The 27,994-nt window shown below is 40.2% G+C and overlaps 2 protein-coding genes across 6 annotated transcripts in view; one reads left to right on the forward strand and one right to left on the reverse strand.

Moving 5' to 3' along the window:
- Positions 1–11,579, reverse strand: part of csnk1da (casein kinase 1, delta a) — a 23,702-nt gene extending 12,123 nt beyond the window's left edge. The window contains exons 1-2 of the mRNA XM_084372294.1: positions 11,132–11,579; positions 775–885 (exon numbers count right to left, since the gene is read on the reverse strand). Coding sequence (XP_084228420.1) covers positions 775–885; positions 11,132–11,207 — 187 coding nt within the window. The 5' untranslated portion in view covers positions 11,208–11,579. The remainder of the gene's footprint in view (positions 1–774; positions 886–11,131) is intronic.
- engase (endo-beta-N-acetylglucosaminidase) lies at positions 10,538–27,807 on the forward strand. 5 transcript variants are annotated; one of them, XM_084372290.1, is made up of 15 exons: positions 10,538–10,610; positions 14,699–14,843; positions 15,131–15,210; positions 15,339–15,540; positions 17,792–17,940; positions 18,116–18,270; positions 19,095–19,243; positions 19,396–19,567; positions 19,663–19,766; positions 19,909–20,020; positions 22,020–22,207; positions 22,374–22,516; positions 23,561–23,660; positions 23,752–23,863; positions 24,215–27,807. In XM_084372290.1, the coding sequence occupies exons 2-15, from the start codon at positions 14,737–14,739 to the stop codon at positions 24,611–24,613; spliced, it is 2,172 nt and encodes a 723-aa protein (XP_084228416.1). In that variant the 5' UTR covers positions 10,538–10,610; positions 14,699–14,736; the 3' UTR covers positions 24,614–27,807. The 5 variants fall into 5 exon arrangements, with proteins under 5 accessions (XP_084228416.1, XP_084228415.1, XP_084228417.1 ...); XM_084372289.1 differs by lacking the exon at positions 10,538–10,610 and adding an exon at positions 10,913–11,107; XM_084372288.1 differs by lacking the exon at positions 10,538–10,610 and adding an exon at positions 11,597–11,674.
- The last annotated feature ends 187 nt before the right edge of the window (positions 27,808–27,994 follow it).

Below are 27,994 nucleotides of genomic sequence, written 5' to 3' on the forward strand. Positions count from 1 at the left end.
CTTGTGTCACAGTGCCGGTGCATCTACACTGGTGTCATTCAAAATCCAAAGAAATGTGTTTCTGTGTGGTGTTTTTTTAGCAATGCTTTGAACAAGGTCAGTTTGTTGTTAGATTGACCACAACTACAATTTGGACTGCCAGGACATTTAGTACAGACATTCATGGTCACCATAAGGCAAATCCTACTGATCCCCTCAGATTATGGGAACATTCAGACCAAATAACATGGTGCAGCAAAACGCCACAAGTTTGTGCAGCAGCACTCCATGGTCTGTGTGTGTGATGTGTTGGGAACCCCTGCTGATTACTTTGCCAAAAGGAGAAGCTGCTATGTTGTTATGCTTCTAGCATGCTGGTCCTACAGTGATCGTTTGTCCTCATCGACGGATTAAAAATAACAGTTGACAACCAGGATGTGAGGCAGATCATTACTGTGCGTTTTAAACTGAGGCACCAAAACAAACCGAGTGATCACAAGCGAAACATCACGTTACACAGACATGTCCGTTTGTGCTCCGTCTGTAGCATTTAGCCATGCTAAATAACATGCCCCGCTACTGACCCATTCTGCTCTGCCTCTGGTCTGCGGTCATGACTGTGCAAGAGTATGTTAAGCATGTCGGCCCTACAGTGATCTTCGGCATCCATGGATTTTAATACGAGTGTTCCTAACTGGTGTACAATGCCAAACTGAGTGAATACACATGACACATGATGTAATGACAGTGAAAGTGTGTGTGTGTGTGTGTGGTGTGTTCAGGATTATACAGTACCTCCACCCTGCATCATCTTGTAGATTTTGCTCTCTATGTGGAGCTGCGGGTGTTTGGTCTTCACACATTCCAACTTGATGGCTACCTCCTCTCCAACTGAGATATCAGTACCTAGACAGACAAACAGAGACAGATGGAGAGGTTAGCTGCATGGAAACACATCACATTATTTTGCTCTAAGAATGTAGCATAGTAGGTTGATCTACCAGACTTTTACCAGAGTATATTCAACAAGGCATTGAACTATAAACAGTGTTGAATCTAGAGCATAGAGTCCGGACAAGTCAAAGGGGAATAAAGTCAAAGTCCAAACATGTCTTTATATCATGTTCGGGTCCATTGGTGCTATAATGCAAATTAGATATTAAGCTAATAAAAAGATAGCCTTGTCAACAAGTTACTGATCTCAGGGCCTTGGTCACCTCTCTTACCAAGGCTCTTCTCCCCCGACCTCATGGGTTGGTTTTTGCTCTGTTATGCATTGTCAGCTGTGACACCTTATATACACACGTGTGCCTTTCCAAATCATATCCAATCAGTTGAATTTAGCTCAGGTGGACTCCAGTCAAGGTGGAGAAACATCTCAAAGATGATTAAGAGAATGGGAGGCACCTGAGCTAAATTTGTCATAGCAAAAGGTCTAAATATTTATATAAATGTTTTTCCTTTTTAATAAATTTGCAAGATTTCTGAAATTCCGTTTCTGCTTTATCATTATGGTGTATTGATTGTAGATTGATGGGGGAACAAAATAATTTAAATGATTTTAGCATTAGGCTGCAACATAACAAAATGTGATGGGGTCTGAATACTTTCTGAATGCACTGTATGTAGGGAGTACTTTAGCTGCTGGTGACAGAATAAAATATAAATCACTCATGTGGCTGGTGATTAAAGTGGAGAAGGCCTGCTGGACATATCAGCGCTCGTTAACACAGCGAAGCCAGCCAAAATGGAAGAGAAGCCAACAATATGCACTGCATGTACCCCGCTCTTCTATCATGTATCTACTTGTAGTTTAAATTTCTCACAGCTATCATTACGTTTAAGTGCAACTCCTTTAAGAAGATTTGAGGAACTTCTATCTGTGGGTGCTCTGTGTGATCCGACAAACCAGTGCTTCAGCTGCCTTCTTCCTAAATATGGTTATGGGCTCCAGTTCCCTCCCCGTAAACACAGCAACCCGACACCAGGTTACATAATCCCATTTCACTCACACACACACTCACACACTCACACACACACACACACACACACCCCCCCCCCCCCCATACTGGCGGCATTAAATCGAATTGGCTAACAGCAGCACCAGTGGAGTATCATTGATTTCCCTGTATGATGTCATCTGGGTGGGCTGAGCAGCACTCAACAGGGCGAGGCACACAACTGGGCCATGACTCAGTTTAAAGCTGATTAATTGTACATCTTCCTCACAAGAGCTGTTTAAATAATGCTAAAGACGTGGCTGTGTAGCATTCCAAGCAGGATGCTGCTGCCACGTTTTGTGATGTAGGAAAACAATGGCTCAAGCTGGCACAAGGCAGGTCAGCTGCATAACAACTATGCAACTAAATTAAATGTCATTGATCAGCCTTTAGCTCGCCATCCAAATCCATATCTAAATCAGTCTGGGGAGTGACTTTAAAAAGGGTCAGTTCACCCAAATCAAAAACCAAAAAATTCCATTCACCTTCAAAGTATCAGGGAGGGCAGAGGGGAAGGTAGTGGGGCATAAACCAATATATGGAAAGTACCCTCTGTCCCTACTGCTGATTAGTGGATTACTCTGGTTGGAAGGATAGCAGCATTCCAAAATTAAATTAAATTTGCTAAACAGGGATCATGATTATTATTTTAAATGGTAAAAAAGGGAATCAATTAAGAGTGGGAACTTTTATGGGCAATTACAAGACCTTTTTTGTTTTCTGTGCAAAAATCTAAACATACACTTAAGCATTTATTATGAATCTAGAAAACATCAGAAAATAGTAAAAAAAATAAATAAAGCCCAGGTGATCTATTCAATTTTCCTTTTTTGTCTAACCAAGAGAGTTTTTCAAGTTTTATAGTGTATGACGTCAATGCCAAATTATTATTTTAATAACCTTAAAGATGTATTTCCCACTGGAAGGATGGATGCAACGTACTGCAAGTTGGACGCTGCTTGGTTTTGGCTGTGTCCATTGAGTCCATTTTGAAATAGGAAACAGTTTTGCGGTCAGCTAGTAACATACACGATGGTGTTAAATCTTAACAGTACACTAAAATGTGTTTTTGAAAAAAACAAACACAATAAAAATAGGATTGTGGATTTTTGTTGTCTACTTTTGCCAGCAGAAAAGTGGGGCGCTCTGGGTGTACCACTGCTCAGTTGCATAAGCTTCCAACATTGTAGATCACTACAACGTTGGTTGAAAATGGGCAAAGTTCCTGTTTAACTTTAGAGTTTGTGTCGATCAAAAGACAAATTTACATTGAAAATTTTGTTGAAGTTATTTATCAAGGAACTTTGCTGTCCATGTCACTTGTAGTTTTGCTTTATTTATGTGATTTCACAATGTTCCCTATAATTACTGAGAGATTCATAATTACATTTAAAGGATGTTGTTCGGTCATAGATTTAACACAGACGAGGGACTATTCTCAATTTTAGTTTCAGCACAACACTTTGAAACACACGAGACACGTGACTGACCGTTGTTTCTGCTGACTTGTTGTTCATTGCTTTGTGCTCTAGAAGATTTAATCAATCAGTTCATCAATTAATCAGTAACAGTGAAAACAACAACAGAGGCTTTTTCCAGTCTTAACAACACTTTTCCGAGTGTTGTTTACTTTATTGCATCATAGGAATGTGCTTTGCCCAGACAGATTTTTGTGGGGAATGCAGCCCCCTGCCCCCCCGCTGATCTTCTCAGAGAGGAGGGGTTGTGAGTGTGCATGTGTGTTATTTTTGATATAGTGTGCACATGTGGTGTAAGTGTGTTTTTATCCTGGGCTGTGCAGCTGCTGAAACATGTTCAGACACGTTACTCCACACTGGTTATCAAATGGTAACAAAGGCAAACCATTTCCACTGAGACTCTTCATGCATCCCAGGCAGATCAGGTAGTTATCTGATCTTGAAAAGAAGCGTGAATGCATCCATGAAGAATTCAAGATAGATTGAAATCCAATGGGGGTGGTCTGAGATGCATTGTTGCTAGATGCTGAAATGGCTTAAATCCATCAGTCTATATAAAGCTGCTTTCCACCAAAATTAGCAGGTCTACACCATTTTGTTTTTATACGTGGGTCAACCCGCTACAGATCGGTAATTGACCCCATTCCCACTTCCCACAGGCAAGGCAGCCCGTCAGTGATTTTTTTTTATCTTAAGCGTTACATTGTACATCTTTCAGTCTTTAACTACTTCAGTCAGCAGTCTGTGGAAATAGTCACTCACGGTCGGATTTTCGCAATACATCGATGGCCTGTCCCCTTTGTCCATGTAGTAACAGGAACTTAAATGACACTGACAATAGCCACTGTTCTCTGTCTCATTAAAGCAAAAAGAGGAAACTGTTTCAGTAAGTTCTACAAATACAATCAGGTTGAAGACTCACTGAGCTGCTGTCTGGTTTATCTAATCCATGATCACTTCAACCACTGAATGTTCCGTGTGCAGCCGACAGTTGCGTGACTTAGAGCCACGAAGGCAATTGGTCTTGCTCACAGTTCTGAAATACAATTCATCCTTGTGCTACCTTATGGACAGTTGGTAGCTAATGCTAGCTAAATGATTATTGATCTAACTCAACTGCAGAAGTTGTTATTCTTCTTGTACTTTTGGCAGTTAGCAAACAGCTTCAGTTGCGTTACCTCTTCTGGACTGGAGGAGGGCCGACCCTGATGTAGCCAGGAAAACAAAGACGGATTGAAATCTGATTTGTGATCTGGCCAACACGTGTAAGAGTTAATCAAAGTGTCTCATCATCTAAAGCTTGAATCCAGGTACGAGACACTGACAAATTTACATGGGGGAAGTGGCAAATGTTTAATATGCTAAAATCTGATGACATTCACCAAGACACCAACTGTCCCATGTTGTGTGAATGAATTCAGTTAAGAATGCATTCTTCACACAGCATGAACAAACTTAAAAGAATAAAACCTTTTTGTTGCTTATAATTAAATACAACCTCTGCCACACAGGCATGTTAATCATCACAGACGAAACCTGAACACAGAAGACAAGCTCTCATTTATGACATTCTGAAGTGTCACTTAGAAATTCACAGCACAGAAACAGATCCCCTTTCTTAAATACTGTTGCAGCATACTGTGGGAGGTGAGAACAATCAGATGACACGTTGTACAGATTATGTTAAAATTTGCAGAGTAGACTCGTTCTCTGAGCTGTGTGGCCTGTGGTTCAGGACAAGAACCACATCAAACCCAGCCTATTACCAAAGGGTGTGTTAATGGCGCATTCCTGGGATGTAACTCTGAATTGTACACTCAGAGAAAAGAAAAAATCGTATTGAATGTAGCCTTTGCTGTACAACTGCAGAAAGAGGGAATACAATTTTTTTTTAAAGACAAGATTTCTCAACTCAAAAGTTTCAGAGTCTGAGTTGACGTCATCATAACCACTATAAACACCATATTTTCACACAATCAAACCACAAAGCAGAAAGTCAGCACCTGAATGCGTCATCAGTTTGAATCACCACCAGCACTCAGTCTAAGCATGTCTGAAGTTCTGTTAATGTTGTTCTAAGCTCTAACGAAGCTCTAAAACAACCTCACTGTTAGCTTTGCTTATGTAAGAGGACCATCCCTTTTTGCATACACTGCTGGAAACATTTCAGTTTACAATGATAGCTAAGTATCTGTGACAAAGTGCTAGTCAAACAGGTAACAGACGAATTAAGAAGTGCTGTATCACGTCACTACACTGTTTTCCTCGGCATGGGCTCAGACCAAAAATTTCAATGCATTAAAATCTGCAAGTGGCTGCAAACTGCAGAGTATATAATAAGGTGAGATTGGACTTTCAAAGTTCATTTTATTATTATAGATGAAGTAACATTACACTGTGTTTATATGATGTTAGAAAAGGTCAAACTATCGCGTTAGTCTGACTGAAACCCTACTTTTAAAGTCCACGTAAATATGTTAGTCCGACTGAAAATGTACTAAATTGAATTTCTAAAAAAAAACTATTTTATTTATTTATTTTTGTAGTTAGTCATTTTTACTATACTATTTCTATTTCTTTCCACTGTCTGATTTCAGCTGAGGATTGTGCTCTTGGATTTTTTTTTTCTGATGATGTGGTTTTGCGTTTTCCAAAATTTGAAAATCAATGAACTTTAAGTCATAAATATATAAAAATAAGTCGATTCTCCCCTGGTGATTGTATACTGAGACAATGGTAGTAGTCCAATTAAATGGCCTAATCGAGCTATGACTGTAGCTCGACTTAGGTGTGCATGGAAACATACTGACTAGAAAACACTGAGCCAGGTTCAGCTATTTGCCTGGGCCTCAGCACCCCCACTAGGCAAATTAAGTGGTCTCATTAATATGAATGAGAGGACGGGCCAAGTAACTAGTATGGCATATAACCTCTAAAACCACAAACTGACATTTTACAGATTATAGAAACAAGGTACATTATAGAGCTGTGCGATATTACGTAGTGCGATATAAAAATGTCTTATGGATATAACAATCTGTTGTTTAGATCGTAATTTTAACATGAAGGCTACTTGTTTAGCACTGTTGCTACACTAACGTTAATGTACACTACAGTTGTGATTTGCTAACGGTTGTGACGAAAATAACATTACTAGTAACATTACATCAGACGCAGATACAGAAGCAGAACCCCAAGAAGATTAGGTGCCGAAAAGGGGGAACCGGAATTCCATTGTTTACATATTCTTATTTGTTGTGACAGTCCTGCAAAAAGTCACGAATAAAAGGAGAAAGTGCCATTCATTTGCCTTTCATTCACATGGTTATCAAAAATAGAGATGTGATTGATTTGAATATATATATATATATAAATTCTAAGAAAAAATACTATATCGGGATATATATCATAGCACTAGTACATTATATTCATTGGTGAGTTTCAGAACAGGGATAGACTGATTATCGGGGCTGGTATTCAGCCTTTTTCTGATAATCTATATCTGTGTTTCTTTTCTCAAAACAATTTAGTTTTGATCCAGGTTTCTTTGTTGTCACTACTGTCTGTGGTCTCACTCAGTGGTCCGCCCACAACACTATCTGATTGGTTACACAGTATGAATAATAACGTATCAACACTAAATAATCTCAATCTGCAAAGTAACTAGTAAATAAAGTAATCAAATAAATATAGTGGAGTGGAAGTATAAAGTTGAAGAAATGGATACTCAAGTAAAGTACCTCAAAATTGTGCAGTACTTGAGTAAATTCTACTTATACTTTCTACCAGTAATTCTAAATTTTGACACAAAGATTGTTATTTTTTTTTTTACAACAAACGTATATCTGTTACAAATATTGCTAGTTATTAGTCTGCCTGATTACTAATAATTGGTATCAGTATTGGCCCCTGAAAATAACATCAGTCAATCCCTACTATAAAATTATAATTTTCCCCTTAGCTGAAACTAGCATGTAACTCATCAATTTAAAAAATGTAATTAAAGAATGATCTGATTACAGAATAAGTAAACAAGTTGAGGGTAGAAACCCAGCCATAAAAAGTGGGCTGTGTTTTTTTTTAAGTGGTGTCAATGTACGTGTAAACACAGCCTCAGTCTCCATCAAAATTCAGAGTGAACATACTGAGCTAAAATACGGTGATGTTCCAAAGACAAACTCAATGGTGTCGTTTTGTTTTAGACAAATGCAGAGAAAATCCAGTTCAGCGAGTTTGTACGATGACAAACACAGCAACCGGCTTGCTGTTGCTTGTTTCAACTTGAACCAAATATGCACATCACCAGCCACATGACATAACAGGAACACAACAACTTGACTCAGCCACTCCGCTAACAGCTTCAAGCACACTTTAAGAATGAGTGATTATTTTGTCATGACAAACCTCTCAAAGATCACAAAATATTCCACCAGTTCTGAGCAGGTAAAAAAAAGTCCAGCACATAGAAAACAAGGCTTCATACCAAGAGCTGACCTCATCCCCTCGTCCTGCCAAAAGACAAACAGCCTCACGCGCAAATACAAGTGGAATCCACCACCCAGACATCCCCGGCACACCAGGCTGCTCAAGCATTGTCAGCGTTATTGAAACGTTCACACACTGTGTGGGAGCATTAATGTGGGACTTGCTGTGAAATAAAGGCATGTCTAATATCAGGTATTGGTACAGTCCACTGTCAAACTTGAATTTTCATTCTCTGCCGTGTCTCCTTTGAGATTTCATTTCTTTGGTATGTTGAATGTAAAAATAGTGCTTACTATGAGTTCAAAATACACTTGAACAGAAGGGTAGGTCGGGTGCTTTGACGGTAAAGAACCACACACTGTTCTGGCTGATGAACAATGTTACATCACATTAGTCAGCAGCCATTTAGGGGGGAGGGAGAGAAGTGAATACGTAAGCTGCTGGCAGCTCTCACTATCAGTCCAATCAACAGGTCATGGAAAACAGACCGCATCTGACTAATGCATTAATCCATCAAACATTGAGTTCATAGGAAGACTCAAAGGGTTGGCTTGGGTGCCATATCATTCAGAACAAAACAAGTTTCATCGGTGTCCAGACGCTAATGTCTGAGATGCATTTAGCCTCCAATACCTCAGCTGATGCTTTAAAACAGGGTTTGATTTCTTTATACAGATTTAGGTGGGAAAGTAGCTGAATGTCAAGGTTGCTGTGCAGAGCTCAGCCAAGTAAACCATTTACTACTATAATCACTCATAAAATACCCACACTGACCCAATCTTAAAACAGAATATTTTTAGATTCATTGTATATTTCCAACAGTGTCAATGCGTTTCCTTCAGGCAAAAAAACATGGTGGGTGTGAAGCTGGAATCTCACAAACAACACCAACCAGGAAGACTGCCTACAGAACAGCCTGTGGGCAAAGGCTGCTCTTCAAACATCAGGAAGTAAACCCATTAAAAACACTTCCTCTCAAACTCTATGGGGAACTACAGTTTGATCAAAGCATTAAACTCATGTATGCAAGACAATGTCTTACGGAGTAAACTTAATGTGTTGAGCCCCGGCAATAACAAATAAGTATTCTTTACATATTTACTGACCATTTTCAAATTCATTGTAGGGCGCAGGATGAGAGGCACAACTATCTGACAAAATGTCATTCAAGATATGAAATGAGTATGTCTCTCGTTTATGACATTATCTACAAATGCATTTAATGATTTCTACCTCAACAGGGTTGTGATGTTTCTTGACTACAGATATATTACACTAATATTAATAACAATAATAATAATAAATTATTTTAAGTACTCTGTTTTAAGAAGATGAATTAAAATCAGACAGTGAATATCTACAGTTTAATGTATCAATATCATAAGTATGTTAGTGTCGTCCTTTCCTGGTTTAAATGGCTGCATTACAGTAAAGTGATGACATTTTCTGAACTTACAGACTGCGCTACTTGTTCTTATGCTCGCCTTTACCCACTTAGTCATTATATCCACATTTACTGATAATCATTTATTAAAATCTATTGCAATATTTAGTTAGAGTACTATTAATCATCCCTGCAATATTAAATTTGATTTTGTCGCCCAGTCCTTGTATTTATGAAGCTTTATAGGAGATATATTGTGTGTCGCGCTATAGCCTCAAAATATTGCGTAATCAGACCATATGGCCCAGCCCTTATCAGCACTATTACACTGTTTCAAACTTAAATCATACTGTGAGTGAGTCTTACCAGGCAGGTTATTTTTCTTCTTTGGGTTGATTAAATGTCTGTGATGAAGTGATCAGTCCACAACCAGTACAAACCCTTCATGAATTAACAATGTCTCCTCTCTATTGTTGTTCAGATGAAGTCTTAAGCTTAGAAATGTGATCAGCTGTTCTCAACCACTGCTGTCAAGAGATGTGGACCTCCAACATGGCCGCCAGAGGATGTATAACAATGTAGGTGACAGAAGTCAATGTCAGGAAGATGTGCCTGGTGTTTAATACATTCAGCAAATATTCTAATGAGATTGCTCAAAAAGTTTTGCATATTTACATTTTCTTTTATCCACATTCTCCCTTGTTTGTACCTTAGATGCTCAGAGGTCAGTAATTTTGCACTTCCCACTATCTCTATGAACTTCTCACTTCCAACCACTAATGAAAACAGCAAATCCACTCTGCTTGAGTTGTGAATCATCTTTAATCAGCACATCTGATGTACACTTCAACCTTTATTTCCATGAGAGCCAATACATCCAATTGATTAATACAAAAACTACCCAATCAATAGGCCACGACCCTTGGTGCTTTGCAAATGAAAGTAATATATGAACACGTCCCCTCAAGCATTCAAGCCGCAGGATTTATGAGCCATTTTCATGTCAAAGACACCTCAGCTGATACTCAATAGGCCAGGGAGCCTTGTTTGAATAAATGTAGTCTCAAGAACCCAAACTACTACAATGGCAATACATTTAACAATGTGGTGGCTTTCAGAAGAAATTCAAGTTGATGTCAAATTAAGCTGTATAAACCTCTCAGGGCAACAGTCCTCTTCAAGAAGCAGTGATGAAGCTGGCCTCCTGGTTAATCTCTTAATAGGAATAGAGGAGGAAACTATACGGGCCTGCTGTATTTAGAGGAGGCTATTCAGCACCAGACAGTAAGTTACATGTCATTTACCACTTCAGGGACTTAACAGTAAAGTCTGTGGCCTGTTCAGCTATACTGTTACCGAAATAACGATAATGCTGTTAGGAGTGTAAAGGCAGACAGTAAACTCATATTAGCTAGGTTAGCCAGTTGGTGATAAAGGGTTTAGCTTCACTACAGGCGTCAGTATCCATTATTGTGGTCAACACGGTTCGTTTGAAAAGTCATCTTACATCATGACAGGCCAAATGTTCCCCTGGTCGTGTAGCTATATTGGACAAATATCGTTACATAGTTTACTACCCATTAGTACAAGCTAACAGACGTCTTGCTAATAGCTTCTTTGCTACAGAGACTAGCTTAGGAGCTAATGTTGCTAACACGAAACACTGAACAGCTGATGGACAATCAGCTCGGAATGGAAACCCCGGAAAGACAACCAACTGGCAAACTCTCACAGCTCCATGTACCAGGTTAAGCTAAATGGAAACGAATGGAAACAAGACGGTGAGATTTTTTCCTTTAACTTACCCAGATAGATGTCTCCAAATGATCCACTGCCAATTTTCCTGCCCAGTCTATATCGGTTTCCCACTCTCAACTCCATGATCAATCTGTGGTCGGCTAGCAAGCAGGCTCGCTAGCTCCAAAATATCAAAAAAAATGTTCAGGTTTAGAGCCAAAATCTGTTTAAAAGCAGAACAGGCCAATTATCCGACGCATTAAAGCCTCTTCGACCGATGAATTGTGTCTTCTGTACGTCGTCTTCGGATGAAGTCAGCTCTCACAATCTTTCACCACTTGTTTTAAAATACTAATAACCTCATACTGCGCCAATACGCTGCTTGTTAGAAAGCTTGAAGGTTGTACTTTATGCTCTCGCTGTTTTTGAGAACGATACGCTTTAATTCTCCACGGATGAAGATGGATTTTAAGGAGGTTATGGTCAGAGCTCAGCCCTTCTTCCTCTTGCTGTCTCTGCTCTGTTAGGATCCCGTTCAGTGATCGGCTCAATGTGTCTGACATCACTTCCCTGCTGGCCGATGACGGAGGACACTGACAGAGAGCTTTTCAGTAAAGAGCTGCCAACACATACCATTACCAGTAACAGAAACACTGCAAGCAAACCAGTAACACGCTTAGGTTCCGTTTGTGAGAAATGAGCAACTGAACCTGAAAAAAGCTGATGATAGGAGCGAGGATAAGCCTTCATATCAGAGGAAACCATTATGGAAGCCTGTAGGGGACTTTATTCGAAATCATAATGTTCAAACTTGGAAATGAAACATGTAAGTCCACAATAGCATTATACTTTCCACATACTTATATATATTAGCCCAATGGGGAACTTTATTAAAGTTTTAATGTACACACTTATAATGTGTGCTTGTTTTTTGAGTAAAAATGGAAATGTAAAAATTCAAATTGAATTTTCACATACTCACAGGCTTCCATTGTAGGCAGTGGCTGCTTGATTGATTGGGTCATTCCTGTGGTCAGCAGCCTCCCAACCCCCATTCACACACACACGATTGCATCAGTAAACTCATGTTTGTTTATTTCCCCTCCATAAATCATATTAATTCAACATAGATTCACTTCATATTTTTCCCCTGGTCATCCATGCCCACCCTGCAGTGGCTCTATGCCCTCACGGGGGGGGGGCAGTTTGACAACCACTGCATTAAGAGAAAATATACACATTTGGGTGGGGAGCGGCACTGAATCTTTTATTCCATTTTATAAAATTGCAAAACCCAGGCATGTCCATATTTTCAATAGACTCTCCCCTTAACTTAAAAAAATGCCTCCTCAGATATCAAAACAAACATCACGGACAAACATATCAAAGAAGTGAAAATACAGCCATTCTAAAATTCCAATAAGAATCTGCTTAAAGGGGCACTATGTAGTTTTGGAGAATAAATTCAAACTCAGAATTTTAATATTTACAATTTTAATGAGGTTATAATACAAACTCAGAAATATGTATTAATTCCATAACTGAATAAAGAAGCTGTTCTGAGAGGAAAATAAGGTCCCAGAACACTGTTTGAAGCTAGAAATGTGGCAGAGTCTGCCACATATAAACAAAGTAAAACAGTGTGAAATTGTGTTGATGAAGGTTCTCAGTCATCCAGGTCATGGTAATTCTAGGTGCTGTATTGTAGGCAACTGGACATGTTTCAGTATCTTGAAGACGTTTCACCTCTCATCCAAGAGGCTTCTTCAGTTCTAACTAACTGGAGGGGAGTTGCAGGCTTTGAAACTCTGTGCTGGAGTGTCCTTACAGAGTCGTTAAGGTGTGAGCTCTGGGTTTCAGAGTAATTTGGGCCCCTTGTGGAGTCGTTGACCCAACCGCCTTCATGTGGGTTGCTAGGGTAAGCCCGGGTGTGAATAATAATAATAATAATAATAATAATAAATTTTATTTATAAGCGCTTTTACAGATGCTCAAAGACACTTTGCACTTTAAAAAATCATGAAATATACAGTTAAAAACAGATAAGATACAGTAAAAACACAGAACAGTATAAAACAAGCACATCAAGATTATAAATTAAAAGCTAATTTAAAAAGGTGCGTTTTGAGCATGGTTTTGAATGTTGGGAGGTGTGTGCAGGTACGGATGGGTATGGGGAGTGAGTTCCAGAGGGAGGGGGCAGCGATGGAGAAGGCTCTGTCTCCCCTAACTAAACTAAACATGGTTGTTTAGTTGTCTGGAGAGGAAGCTCAGTACTGCATTGTAGGTGGGTGATAAGTAATGTCGTAGTCCACCTCCTCTGTTCAAAGACGGTCGTTCCAGTTTGATATAGATGGATTCTTTTACTCTTTCAAACCATCTGTCTTCTCTGGCCAAGATGCTTACATTGTTGTCCTCAAAGGAATCATTCTTCTTGGCTGTCACCACTTACACATTTTGTATTTTACATTACTCAGCTGCCTTCAGTAATTACACTTCAGCTACCAGTTCAGCTGTTTTTTGTTTATCTTCACTTTATCTTCCGCTCATTATCACAATTAACCAGCTGCTTTCATCACTAGCAATTCAACTCCTTTCAGTCTTTTCCTTAACTGTCACTTCAAACCTGGTTTGTGCTTCAAAGTCTGATATAACCTCTCTAAAACAAAACTTATTTTTAAAAGATTTTGACCTGTTGTTTATATTGATTTAAAGTCTTCAAATAACATATGAGAAATTTTAAATGTTTCCAGAGCACTTTTCAAACTAAACTACCCTTAAACTTTCTTCACAAAATTGCCTTTTTTGTGCATTGATTTATTCTGGGCTGGTGGGGGTTTTAAAGGGCCATTCCTCACAGTCTGATATATGGGTGTATATATATATATTTATTTATTTTGTATTCCAGCCTTGCAGACTATTATACCATAGTTTTATATGTATATGCTTTTATTCTATAAAGCCTACAACATTTAAGCCTAATAGGCTATATGAATACACCTCCCCTCACTGGGTAATTTAAACCGGAAGAAAGCAATAAGTCAAGAGCGTTACATTTAAACACAACATATCAAGCACACAGCACTACTGGCCATGCATGTGAGTATCATTTACGGCCGCCATCTTTGGCTTCCTCTCTCAGAGCCCCATGTTATTGTCCCTGTATTTCCTGCTGGGGACTAATCTCCTCGAAGTAAAGGCGTCTGGTGTTGCACAATAAGCAGAGATCGGTTCCTTTGTCCAACTGGCCTCTGAGCACCCTTTCATGGACAACTGACTGCACAGATCCGTCCAAATATCAACAATAATAATCAATCATGTTGCTAATTCGAGTTTACCCCATTTAACTACAGGCCTGGGCCTATCACAGCAGTTATGTAATATGGTAAACACTCGACTTGATCCACGACACTTTCTATAAAAGCGGGCACAATACGTCAAGTAACACATACACGCTAATATCTATTTTTTTTGGTAGTAAAAGTTACAATGAAATGCTAAATACATTTTGTGCTACTTTAGTTTTTTGCCATTTAAATGTAAGAAAATGACGCTTTTATTGTGGAGGACCGGCGTCGGAAGTTGCTGTCATTGGCGCTGCAGCAACCCTCTCTGTTTCCTCGTTCTTCGTACAGTTTGTTTCCTCCATGGTTTCTCACTAAAATTCAATGAAATGGCATTGAATGTGGATGGAAACAAGGATCCTCTCCGAAGGAGACGAGAGGACGGAGAGGACAATGTTAGTGTCGGCGTGAAGAGGGACAGGACTGAAGCCAGCCGGTACTGAGTGCCTCTCACTTACTCCCATTATCTTACTTTCATCTTGCAAGTTGCTAGTTGCTTAAAATCCAATTACAACTAGTTAGTACTACTGATTTTACCAAACAGAAAGTTGCCAAATAAATAGGCTAAAACTGTGTTGGTGATATATAATATTTGCTCATGGGTTTCTTACGTTGTTATACGCTCTCAGTTCTGCAGTTGTTTTACTAATAAATAGACTGGGGTTTTAATCGATGTTCAACCACATTCATGAATCTCACCTCGTCACCTTGTTCTCTGACTAGGCTGGAGTCTTGTTTGGATCAACCAGTGGATTCAGGCAGTATCCATGAAGTCATCCAATATGTGTCCTCATCTCTACCAGGTCAGGGGATTGTATTACCTGCAAGGCAGTTTGAAACCATCTGCGCTGCAGTTTGTGTCTGGACATCAAACCACATGAACCTTCACCTGCCACTTTATGCATAATATTTCCTGTCCTCTGCTTCTCAGCCCAACATTATGATCCTGACACCACTGAACCAATCAGCTGTGCTCTTCAAACTTTGGAGGAGTTGTTGTCGTGGAAACGAAGCAAGGCAAACCCTTTCAATGTGGCAGCAGTCCCTCTGGAACCTCGGGAGCCATCTCTGGCCAGCTGTCCACGGCGGACCCTGGTGTCTCATGACATGATGGGAGGCTACCTAGATGACCGGTATGGGTGTATATTTAGCTCTAAAAGAACAGCTACTGTAACTGTATGTTTGCTGGTCTACTGATGGAATACATGGAAAAATCCCCTTTTTCTGCATTTTCAAGTTACACTCTCTGATCTTGTAATGTCACCCCAAAATCTTTCCAGGATGTAGGGCCAGTACTTGGAGCTATAATGAAATTAGGGAGTGTAGATGTTGAGCACATCTCTCACATAATGACTGTAAACATGTCATTCCGAAACCATATTGCAGTCCACTTCTCTGGATCCAGTTTTCCCATCAGATGTTGAAACCTGGCTGCTCCCATTCAGACACAAGAGCATCAGTGAAGTCCAACACTGCTGATGATCAGAAGGTCTGGCTTATTGTGTTCCACTTCATCCCAAAGGTGTTGGATGGGGTTGAGGTCAGAGTTCTGTACAGGCCAGTCAAGTTCTTTGACATCAGACTAGGAAAACTATTTCTTTATGGATCTGGCTTTGTGCATGAGGACAATCTCACTATACCGCTAGAGGCAAGAGGCCAGGCTATCTGTACATGACTCATACTAGAAGACTGGACCACCCACAAATTTCGATTGTACTTAAAGGGATACTTCTGGTCTTTTGATGTGGGGTTGTATGAGTGTACAGTGCGCAGCAGACACAGCTTGAGGGATTGTCGTCCCAAAAGAAACGGCTGTCTGACGGCAATGTAAAGCGCCAAAAATGTTCAACAAATAGCGTATACTTAAACGGATATATATATATATATGTCTTTTTAGGTGGGCCTTCTTTTAGGTGGCTAAAATACGTCTTCCTGAGAGCTAACGGTCATCTACCGCAGGTAACACACTGATTAGGTATAAGTACCTCATACAACCCCACATCAAAAGAGCCCAACTATCACTTTAAAGCAGCCTGGTCTATGGACCAAAGTGGTATGAGCGCCACCGCCTCCTGCTGTAAAGATCTTGATCTGGCTGCACATGCATTTGTTGAGTGAGTTGAGTGAAAGAGGGACACAACGTATTTGTTTTACTATTTCTCTTTTTTGAACACAGCTTTTTGCAGGATGCATGGTAAAGAGGTAATGTATTATTAAGATTAGTAACTGTAATATGATGATGGTGGAAAAAAACCAAACTTTGCATTAGTGCCATACATACAGAACAGCTTCGTTCCTCAGTCACACTGGACTCCTCAATTCATCCTCAGCACTTTTATGACTTATCTAATCCGGATAAGACGGAATCCGACCTGATGATGGGCATTAAGAATAACTAATAATAACTATAGAGAAATAGTCGATCATCTGGCCGATGGCCTTGTTTGCATAGGTAGTTCACGTAGAGGCACCATTATTAAATTGAGACTAGTGGTGTGTAGAGAGATACAGAAATATCAAAACATCCAATCTCAAACGTTTCCATTCTAGGATCGATTCTCATATTAAAATATTGATATCTTTAAACTCAATAATTTGCAGCAAATGTGTATTTATCATAAACAGGGATACAGAAGACAGAAACTATCACCAGCATCTTTTGTAAATATTACCCCATTGACAGGAACTACTTCTCCTTCCACCTGTCACAGTCATATGCAAACTACAGCTCTAGAAATGCATAAACCACCTCTGACAGAGTGGACATTGATGATGAGGCTGACCACAAACGCAGTCATGTTTGGACTGTTACCTTGTTAAGCATCTGAGATTTCATCACAATAAAAAAATATGAAGACGTTATACAGTAGCGGTCTAAAGAAGACGAGAAAAACGGTGCTTTTGGGGTGAGACAGACTTCATTCATAGAGTCCTTTGGCAGTGGCAGCTATTATCCAGGTAGAGAGAGAGACTGAAGCTATTGGCCATCTTTATCGCTGTCACTGACTGTAGGAAGTGATCTGTCAACACTTCAGGTTGTGTGCTGATGTTCAAACAGCAGGAGTTCCCCCCATTCTTAAAACTATTGAATAATATTTATTAAGCTTTTGTACAAAGTATCAGTATTGGTATTGACGATACCAGCCTAGTTGTGCTTGGTATTGGATTGGAAAAGAAATCCATGGTGTCGCACATCACTAATTGAGACTGTATGATAACCTGTTAAAAGTTCCTTGTGGTACGTTAAAGAGAAAATTTTGAAAGTCATGTGGCAGTCCATTACTCTCACTCGAAATGACTGTCCTGCTGCCATGTGGTTTATCTTGTATGGGCAGTCACATTCATGTACTATAATGCCATGTTTTGCTTTCTTCTGTCATCAAGGTTTGTTCAGGGGACAATGGCAGCGGCTCCATATGCCTTCTACCACTGGCAGTACATTGATATTTTCAACTACTTCGCACACAAGCTGGTGACTATTCCTCCTGCTGTGTGGACCAATGCTGCACATAAACATGGAGTCGTCGTTCTTGGTGAGCAGAAAGGCAAAATATAACAGAAGCAGGTCCAGTTTAGTCATCCTGAATTAGTATTTTCAATCTTAGTGATCAGATTTGAAATCTGTTTTATAATTTGATCAGTTCTATCTTAATCAGGTTTTCTGTCCTCATGTCTGCCCCCTCATGCTGTGATTGGCCACCTTTCCAGGCACTTTCATCACAGAGTGGACTGATGGAGCCGCGATGTGTGAGGCCTTCCTGAAAGATGAGGAGTCGTACCGGGCAGTGGCTGATAAACTAGTCCAGATCAGCCACTTTCATGGCTTCGATGGCTGGCTCATTAACATAGAGAACGCCCTGAGTGTGAGCAATACTTTCATACTGGCCATCACGACAATAAGATTCATTGCTTACACTTGCTACTCATGCTTAGACATTATAGTTTAAGAATAGTGTGTCTATAAGGTAAGTTCAAACAACACTTAAGTTATGATTATGACTTTCTAAATCAGATTTTAATTTCATGTACAAATAATTGTTTTGATTTTAATCTGGCTTCAAAGCTCCTGCCAGTTGTTTACTACAGCTGGCACACTGTAGTAAAACTGATATTCATTATTTATTATCTGATTTATGATCAAATACGTACAGTGTTTATTGATGATAATCAAATATTAGCATGCTCATTGGCTAAACTAAGATTGAGAACATGGTAAACATTACACCTGCTTAAAGGGACAGTTCCCCCTCGAATCAAACACACTTTTTTGCAACCTGTAGTGCCATTTATCCATGTAGGTTGTTTTGATGAGCCCAAGAGGGGAGACAAAGAAGAGGAAAAATATGTTATATTGATTTTGGGGTGAACTGTCCCTTTAACAAAGTATGTTAGCATTGTCATTGTGAGCATACATGGCGTACTGACTCACAGAGCTGCTAGCAGGGCTCCAGCCTCTTGTTTCATTTTCCTGGTGGATAGAGGCATCCATATGAAAGTCATTGTTTTGATTGTTAAATCAATGTAACTCAGTTAAAAATGTAACTGTAATATGTAAAAGATGTAACAGGAAACAATGGATGTCAAATTTAGTGTCCTTCTCTTCAACATCTTGACTGTTACCTGGCTGACTGACACATGTAATGTCGTGTAATACAAACAGAATGTGTGTGCTGTCGTCTGCTTGCAGGCGGTTGCGGTGAAGAACACACCTTTGTTCCTGCGCTACCTGACAGATCAGATGCACGAGCGGGTGTCCAGCAGCCTGGTCCTGTGGTACGACAGTGTGATTGAGAATGGACAGCTACTATGGCAAAATGAACTCAACCAGTCCAACAGGTAGAAAGGCTTCCTTTATGTTTGCAAACTTTAAAATGAAAAACAGACCTCAGTATAAAGAAACGGGTCCACCATTAAAATGTGGTAGAACATTTTTTCAGTTCACTAAAAACGTTCCCATCCGACACTTCATCTCAAACTCTCCATAACAGGATGTTTTTCGATGCTTGCGATGGTTTATTCACCAACTACAACTGGACTGAGCAGAGCCTGGAGTGGATGACGGACTACAGTGGGGCTCAAGGCCGCAAGGCTGACATCTACATCGGGGTGGACGTGTTTGCCCGAGGCAAGGTGGTGGGAGGAATGTTCGAGACAAATAAGGTACACACTGTGGCTGAAGGGTGTGTGTTTATGAAGAAGCGTTAATTGTTTTCAGATTAATGACAATATTAACCTTGAGTTTGGCTCATCTGCAGGCTCTGGATATCATCCGGAAGCACAACTTCTCTACTGCCATCTTTGCTCCAGGCTGGGTGTACGAGACCCACGATAAGAGTGAATTCCGCAAGAATCAGGACAAGTAAGAATAACACAAAAATTACCACTGACGTGCATACTGGCATTCACCATTAACTTACAAAAGCAGAAGACAAAAATGTTGGTGGAAGTAGATGAATAGATGGAGGCGGAGATTTTTTAAACAGACCCTGTCTTGTCTGCAGGTTCTGGGCTCTGCTATCAGACTACCTGTACATCCATCGGCCAGCCTCACCTCTCCCCTTCATCTCCTCCTTCTGCCAGGGATTCGGGAAGGCTTTCTACGATAGAGGACAGGTACTGCAGCAGGGGGATCTGCAGCCAGAGGCAGATACTGTGGTTTTTTAAAATTGTTAATCACTTCAGTGATTATAGAAATAAAACTAGAGAGCGGTCATCAGGAACAAATAATCATAACTAGTGTGGTGATGTTGTTTATGTGATAATAATCATGTGATTATATAAATATATAATCATAATCCTACATGTCATGTTGCTAGTGGCATATCGAAATTGTTAGGAAACAGGGTTTGCAACATAATGCATTTTTAGAATAAAACCATAAGTGCTACTTTTGTGAAAGAAAAAAAAAAGCAAACTATTAATAAACTCCGGTGATGCAACATACGCTTCTTAGACAGCAGAATACCTGCTCAGAAGAGACCACTCTGATGTGTGTCGAGGTGTGAGTGGGTCTGTTGTAGCTGGCTGGTGTCATGGGAGTTAATGAAGCTAAACATTGGTTTTATGGCACTGGTGCCTTCAGATGTGTGCAGGGACTTAATGAAGTGAAGGAGAAGCTTTTCATACAGTATGGAGGAGCTGTGGAAAACAGTATTAGAATCACTCATACTTATTCATAGATCCATACAGGCTGATTTATTAATGTCCCTGCTTTATCCACATCAAACATGCACTTCTGTCCTCAATTTGAACGGTATAGGAGTGCTTGATGAAAACCCTTTGTTTACATTTGAGACATTATTCAGTTATTGTTGCTAATTTGCTCCAAGTATTAGTTTGCTCTTGTTGATGAAAGCATCAGATGTGTGCCAGTATACCAGAAACAGACGTGGTTCTGAGACGCCTCAGTGCAAAGAGCCATTTTACACCAAAATAGCAACAATGAACCTCCCACCTGTTCACCGTACACTCTGTGCTGGACACCAAAATACCACACAGATGGGCAAAAACAGTTTCATGGTCAGGAAAATACCAGACTGTCAGAGCACTCCTTGTGCTGGTTTCTGCACTGCCATGAAAATAGGCCTGAGGGTGGAAAACACAGTAAATCTGTTGCAAACAGTGGTCCTGCATCACATCATGAGATGCAGCAAATTTAGAACCTCTGTGACCAAAACAAATCATCAAATTCTGTCAGAAGTGAGGACCAAATTCTAACGATGTGACTGCTGCTACGATCCATGTCTTAAACTGACCGGAGGGCTAAATTAAACCATGCAGAAAGCACTGGCTGACACAACATCACGTGCCATCTTAGCGAGCACTTTGGCCTGTATGTAATTTGTTTTTGTTTCGCTAAATCTTTGATACAAGATGGAGATACAGATGGAGGGCGTGACTTGATAACATGTCTCTGCTTTAGTCCAGGTCGGATGTGCCAAATTTGAGGTGATGTGTTAACTTTTTCATAAAAGCATGAAACGTGGTATAGTTGGACAGTTTCAGAAATGGAGCATTTGTAAAAACGCCTCGTGTTGGCCATGGCAGCTGTTAAAGGTGATGTCATCATAAACAGTTCAATTGAGTAGTTAATGGTGAATTTATTGATGTTGTGAGAAGGAAACTTGAGACCGTCTTGCAATTGGTTCACATTCCGATCCATTGGTACTCAGTAGTCATTACTACAGCTGTTAAAACAATGTTTAAAAAAAAAAAGAAAGTATTCCAACATTTGACGACATTAAAGAGAACAATGTTACCTTACTTTTTTTCTAGAGCCTGAATAATGCTGGATTTTTGGGACCGCTGCTGATACAGAAAATCAAATGTGGTTATCAGACATCTGTGACAAAGACATGTAATGGAGGCAGGATATATTACAGAAAAAAGAATCATACTGATATATCTGTGATAGACCAATGTCACCGATAAAATCAGCAAAGTGATCTATTGGTCAGGCTCTACTTTGGAGATGGATTAATGAGCACCTCCCATCCATGTTGGTTAAAACTCGGCTGAGGAAAATTGTGTGGTACTTCTGTCATTGTTTAGTAGAAATGTGATGATGTTGTTGTTTGTCTGGTGCCTGCTATCTTGTTCTGCCTGTGTGCAGCGTGAGGCAGAGAGGGGCTGGTTCAACCTGTCCGCCCAGGAGATCCAGCCCTTGTACTACCACATGGAGCTGGAGGGCCAGGGCTGGCTGAGGAGCTGGGGCTGCCCAGAGGACGCCTGGAACGGAGGCTGCTCACTGCTACTGGAGGGACTCATCCCTGCCACTCACACAGCTCCAGTTTGTGCCAAGTGTGTGTGTTTCCTGTTCACCCATGCTTGATTTTCAAGTCAGAGGGCTCCTCCAACATTTCATCTTTAGGGTTAGAGTGCCTTCTTTGGACCCTTTTAGGTCCTCCTCATGACCCAGGGCCTGGACAACTGACCTGGTTCTTTGTGTGTGTTCTGTATCTCTCAGGGTCTTCTCCCTCAATGTTCCCCTGGCATCCAAGACTCTGGTGACCCTAATCTACAAGCCCTCTGCTGGGATCTCTGTTTCCCTCGAGCTCAAGACAACAGACGCCAGTCTTTGCACACACATAAACGCCCGGGACGTCAATCGTGAGTGTCTCACTATCCATCCATTACTCATACACGCTTATCCTTTGCAGGGTTGTTGCGGGGGAATGGAGCCAATCCCAGCTTGAGAGCTTTTATTATTATTACATGTAAGGTAGTCATATTAACACGTTCTTGCAATTTAACTAAGAACAACAGTTGAGGTATAAAAAGATACAAATTTAAGATATTATCAATTAAAGAGTAATAATTGTATGTGGGTGAGGTATATTTGATTATCACCCTTGGAACTGTGAAGCACAAATGTAAATGTGACAAAAGCACAAACAAAGCTCTTGGCTTTGATTTTTAAAAGCAGTTCATGATTGATGGAAGTTGTTTTGCAAAAATCACTCACTGAACCAGATTTTGTTTGCAGCACATGAGTGATTTAAGAGAACGTGTCACATAAACCTCTTTTTTTAGAATCGGTACAAATGAAATTCATGACTGTCGTCCCCCATCAATGATCAGTCTTATAAGATCAGGTTTGAGTGCTCCTACAAATGCTCTTTACTTTTAACACTAATTGGCTCTAACAGCCAGTTCACACACATTCCGTTAAGAGCTGTTGAACATAGATTCTCTGTGTTGTAAACAACATGATAGAAGCATTTTATATTTGTAATGGTTAAGTCTGAAGAGTAGCTTAATGTGCAGTAAACAGTGTTCAGCGTTAATGATTCATGTACCAGGGATGAGGGTTGCAGCTAACCATTTTTTCCATTGTTGATTAATTTGGTATTTACTATTGGGCCAATATCACCCCTCACCCCCCACCCTCCACCCCAGTCCCCATGAAAAACAATTGTCAGAAATGAAGAATCTTTGATTTTATTAGAAACGGTTGAACTGAATATATAAGTCAAAGTAATAAATACCGTACTGTTAAAACTAACTAACTGTAAAAAATCTAGGTGGAACCCATTAATTGCTCGCCCTCTGGTAGAATCGATTCTTCCTGCCACCAGCACCCCAATGCTCATCGGTTGTAAAGGTTCGTTGTTAACTGTTATCACCAGGCATTACCTGCATGTGTTTCTGCAGTTACCAGTGTGTCTCCTGCCACATTGGATGAGGGGCACCAGTTGGTGAGCCAGTTCTCTCAGCTGTGTGGTGGTTTGAATCCAGGTGGTTGGACTGTCAGGTAAGTCCCTCTCACAGCTCAGTTAATGGAATTCTTTATAAAGTTGGCTTAATCTGTGACCTTTGTACACCCTTCATGTCACTGTGTGCAGGTGTTCGCAGTTGGAGCTCCGTGGCTGTGCTCTGAGAGAAGTTTGTTTCAGCATCCAGCGGGATGGAGAGCCTCAGGACACCGCTTTCAGCTGCAGGGTGGGAGAAATCATGGTGAGACAGTTGTGTTGTCTATACTGTATATTGATAGAAACCCAGATAAAAGCTTGCTCACCTTTGAACAACATTAGATTCCTTTAGCTCCTCCGACTCCCACAACCTTCTGTGTTCATACTCAATTTGCTTCAACTGCTTTCGGTGCCTACCCTTTACACCAACACTTTAATTGACATTGTCATTTAGTTTAGTTACTATAACTGCCACTCACTTATTTCAGGACTGCTTGCTGAACTGACACTTCCAGCTGTTTATCACCTTTCTTCTAAATGTAACGCAAGTTAAACCCAGGTACGTCAGTATTCCTCCCTTCTCATTTCTTCTTGCCCCCCCCCCTCTCTCTACAAGGTCTTGGATGTAGCCAGTCTGCAGGTTCCCCCTGAGCTGGTTCAGGGCTTGTGCATTTATGACGTGGTGTGGCTGCGTGGTGCTGGTACGTCACCACAGTCTACTTCCCCCTGCCTGCACCTCAATGCCACTCTGCGCTGGGACTACCCGACCAAACTCGTGGGGCACTTCAGGGTGTACTGGCGCCGGCTAAGAGGACCTGATCCCCGAATCCCCCCAGGTCAGCTGGTTCTGGTGGGCCGGGCGTATTCAAATCTTTTTAGAGTAACGGAGCTGGCTGTGCCGGAACCACCTGGGCTGCTGGAGCTCGTTGTGGAGCCGGTGATCAGGAAGGGCTTCCCAGTTCCTGAGAGCCACTGGGGAAGAAGAAGCCTCAGCTACACGGAGGACTTGACATAAGTTACCAGGCTGTTTCTTCTTGACCCTTGAATTAATGGTGCTACAGTCATGGCTCTGTAAATATCAACATTCCCACTGTGAAGCGATTTAGTAGCCTACAATTTTTTTTTTCGCCCAAGTGACAGCTGTCGACTGCATCACCTACTAACCCCCACTGATTGGTTGTCTACTTTTATTTCTGACTGTCACTAAAATTTGGTTTTGCAAGGCGAAGTGGGGCTGTTGAGCAAGCAGCACTCATCTGCTTGGATTATTCTTCCTTGCTTTGTTTCACCTACATTAACCAATCCTAAATTTAAAAACAATCCCAACTCAACATCCACTGTCTTTTTTTTTCTCGAGCTTTCATCCAACGCAGGGTTTTCATCAAGGATATGCATGAAAGAGCTACAGAGCTCAAATGTCTACAGATCCATTTCAGTGACAACAGGGCAAACCCAGCAACGTCCTGAAAACAGTAGAGTGAGAAAATACAGGCAGAGGGCGAGGTCTCTGCAGAAACAGACATTGCCACACACTTCTAGTGGGTAATAAGGGATGATTGAGAGGGATTACTTTTGCATAAATAGATATACAGTTTTTTGGGAAATCCTGCATAGTATATCTTGAAAGGACAGTTGATGTTTAGGTAAATAACTATTATTCACATCTTTATCAATAATTAGATGAGAATATTGATACGGCTCCAATTTCTGTGCAGTAAATATGAAGCTACAGACAGCAGATTGTTGTTTGTAGGTTAGCTTAGCTTAGAATAAAAACTGAAAATGGGGGCCCGACATGCTGGCGATGACGAAACCCCGGGGTTAGGGCTGGCACTACAGTTGGAGTCAGTTTTGTTTTGATTAAACAGATTAGACATGACAAGTTTATAACTGAAAAAAACAGAGGCAGACTTTGTTCGCCTTTTTCCAGTATTTGTGATAAGCTAAGCTAAGCACCTGCTGGCTGTACCTTCAGCTTTACTGCACAACCTTGAGAGTTTTATCATTTAATCTTCTTATCTAACTCTTGGCAAGAAAGCAAATAAGCATATAAATTCCAAAGTCTCTGTACTGCCAAAGGTGCCTCTCCACGTTAGGAAATGTATTTTTATTAAAATGATCCTATTCTGCTTTTAAAGAATGATATACCAGATTAATGCTTAACTAGGAACTCGATTGTAAGTTGAAGTATATCCAGGGCTACCATGTACGTTCTGAGCATGAGATTCACTCAGTGGATCTAATGCACTCATTACATCTCAGGGTTCTCAACCATCCAATGGAGTCTTTTGTTTCTAGTCCATCTTTCAGTTGAGATAGTAGTGTGCTGCGTACCGTCGTTAAATGCATTTTGCTTATATTTACGGATGTTTCATTTGTGCTTGACAGAAGCTTCAATATCAGTATGTATCAGGGGTCAGAGAAACACTCATGTTGGCTGGTCTTCTGTGAAAGCAGAGCAGATTTAAATTGATTCAGCGATTACTTATAAAGTACAAAAATGTGATATAGAAGATTTACTGTAGTAAGTATAGAAGTCATACATCATTCATTCTCATTCAAATCATTATACATGTATGTGTATTTGGTTTATCTCTTAAGCGGTATTAACCTTTTTGATACACAAGTATGCTTTATAAACACTATGTTAGTAATATGTATGCAAAACAAAAGTATTAGATGAAGTCACACAACATTTCACAAAGTCACATTTTCCACAATGTTCATGATTTATTACTGGAGTACAGTAATAAATCATGATGTCAGGAGAAAGTACAGCAAGAAAATTGTACGACTGAAGGATAATTCTCATAATGTCATGGCCCCGGCTACCCTGCCATTATCATAATACAATAAACTGCAACGCGTGATCATCAGGACTTCAGTTCTCCTCAGTCATGCTGTAGTCAACAACAGTTTTCACATGTCCACATCCAGTTCACACATTTCAGGTCAACTTTAGCCGAGCCAGGTGCATCATGGTAAATGGGGTGAAGTTAACAAGTCTTTATTTAGATCGATTAATCTATATTTGACGTACCTTTGATATTAAAAAGTCTGTGTTGATCAGTCAGCTACAGAATTGTTTTTTCTGGTGATCCATTTTCTCAGTCTGACCGTAATTATTTTCTCTCCTGTGTTTATGACCTGCGATCTGTTGGGGGAAAAAAAGTTTTGCCGGGATAATTATAAAGTTCCTTTATTTTCAGGAGAAAAAAAACTGTTGTTACACCGATGGCTTAACACCAATTATAACACACTCCTCACCAAAGAAAGACAAGACATGTTACATAATCTGCTCACACATATCAGATGCATCTTGTGTTTAGAGCGCAGAGAGAAATTAAAACTCACCTGGAAGAACATGGATGCTTTGTGTCCTGGACAGGGTGTAGTTGTGCATTTCAGCCTCTTGTGGTCGAAATGAGTATTACAAAAACAATTTTTTTTTTTTTTACTTTCCCACCCACGAAAAAAAATGTCCCTACAAAGTGTCATAGAATTTTCATATGTTGGTGTGTTATTGCTATAATTGCTGTGTCTACCAGAGCACACAGTTTGTGAAGAGCAGTTCAGAGGATTTTAACTTTCATTCTGGTTTAACACATCTGTGGATGACTTTTGCTTGGCTTTGGCTTGTTGTACATGCATCATTTCAAGCCACACCTGAGGAATTACTTGAGGACACTTTTTTCATCAACAGATGACCTATGGTTCCACCATGAGATTGACACAAGTTTTGAGTAAAATGTGTTATATTACTGATATTCAGGTTGCCCAGAGTAGGACTCCTAAGGACTTTGGTGATCTGCTCACCTTACATCTCGCACCACTTATCCAGTACAATGTCCTGATATTTACCAAATGGACTAGTGCAACATTTGGTACATGCACAAGTTCCTCACAGGATCAAGAGTAACCAGACTAAGGCCACAGCCATGCTAGCGGCTCTGTAAGGCTCACAATGACAATGTTAACAGGTATGTTGATCACGTTCGCCATCCTAGTTTAGCATGCTAGCATTCTTACATCAGCTAAGCTCTAAACATTAAGTACAGCTGAGGCTGATGGGAATCTCATTGGTTGGTTGGTCTCATTGGTATATGCAGTGTGGCTGTAGGCTCCATCTCATTGATAATTGATTAATTAATTCTCATTGATAATTGTCAACCTCAACTCTAGCATGTCATAAAGGCAGTTAATATAGCGACAAAAAAAAAAAAAAAAAAAAAAAAAAAGGTGCCACAACAAATTGTCTCAATGTAAAACTTTTGTCCATGTATGCAGCTACTGATTTGACTTTCTAGAAAACTGTCATTCTGACAGAAAAACAGAATGTAGTTGGATTTGGAGGAAGCTCACTTACATGCAGACAGTACACGTTTTGTGATGACAA

This window comes from Pagrus pagrus (assembly GCF_965226575.1).
Source record: "Pagrus pagrus genome assembly, chromosome: 13".
In the NCBI taxonomy this organism is placed as follows: domain Eukaryota; kingdom Metazoa; phylum Chordata; class Actinopteri; order Spariformes; family Sparidae; genus Pagrus; species Pagrus pagrus.

Excerpts from the sequence above, each read along its gene's own strand:
- engase (XM_084372287.1), top strand. The coding sequence starts at position 14,611 with ATGACGCTTTTATTGTGGAGGACCGGCGTCGGAAGTTGCTGTCATTGG. Across the intron at positions 14,844-15,130 it reads GACAGGACTGAAGCCAGCCG|GCTGGAGTCTTGTTTGGATC; the intron begins GTACTGAGTGCC and ends TTCTCTGACTAG. Across the intron at positions 19,244-19,395 it reads GAACTCAACCAGTCCAACAG|GATGTTTTTCGATGCTTGCG; the intron begins GTAGAAAGGCTT and ends TCTCCATAACAG.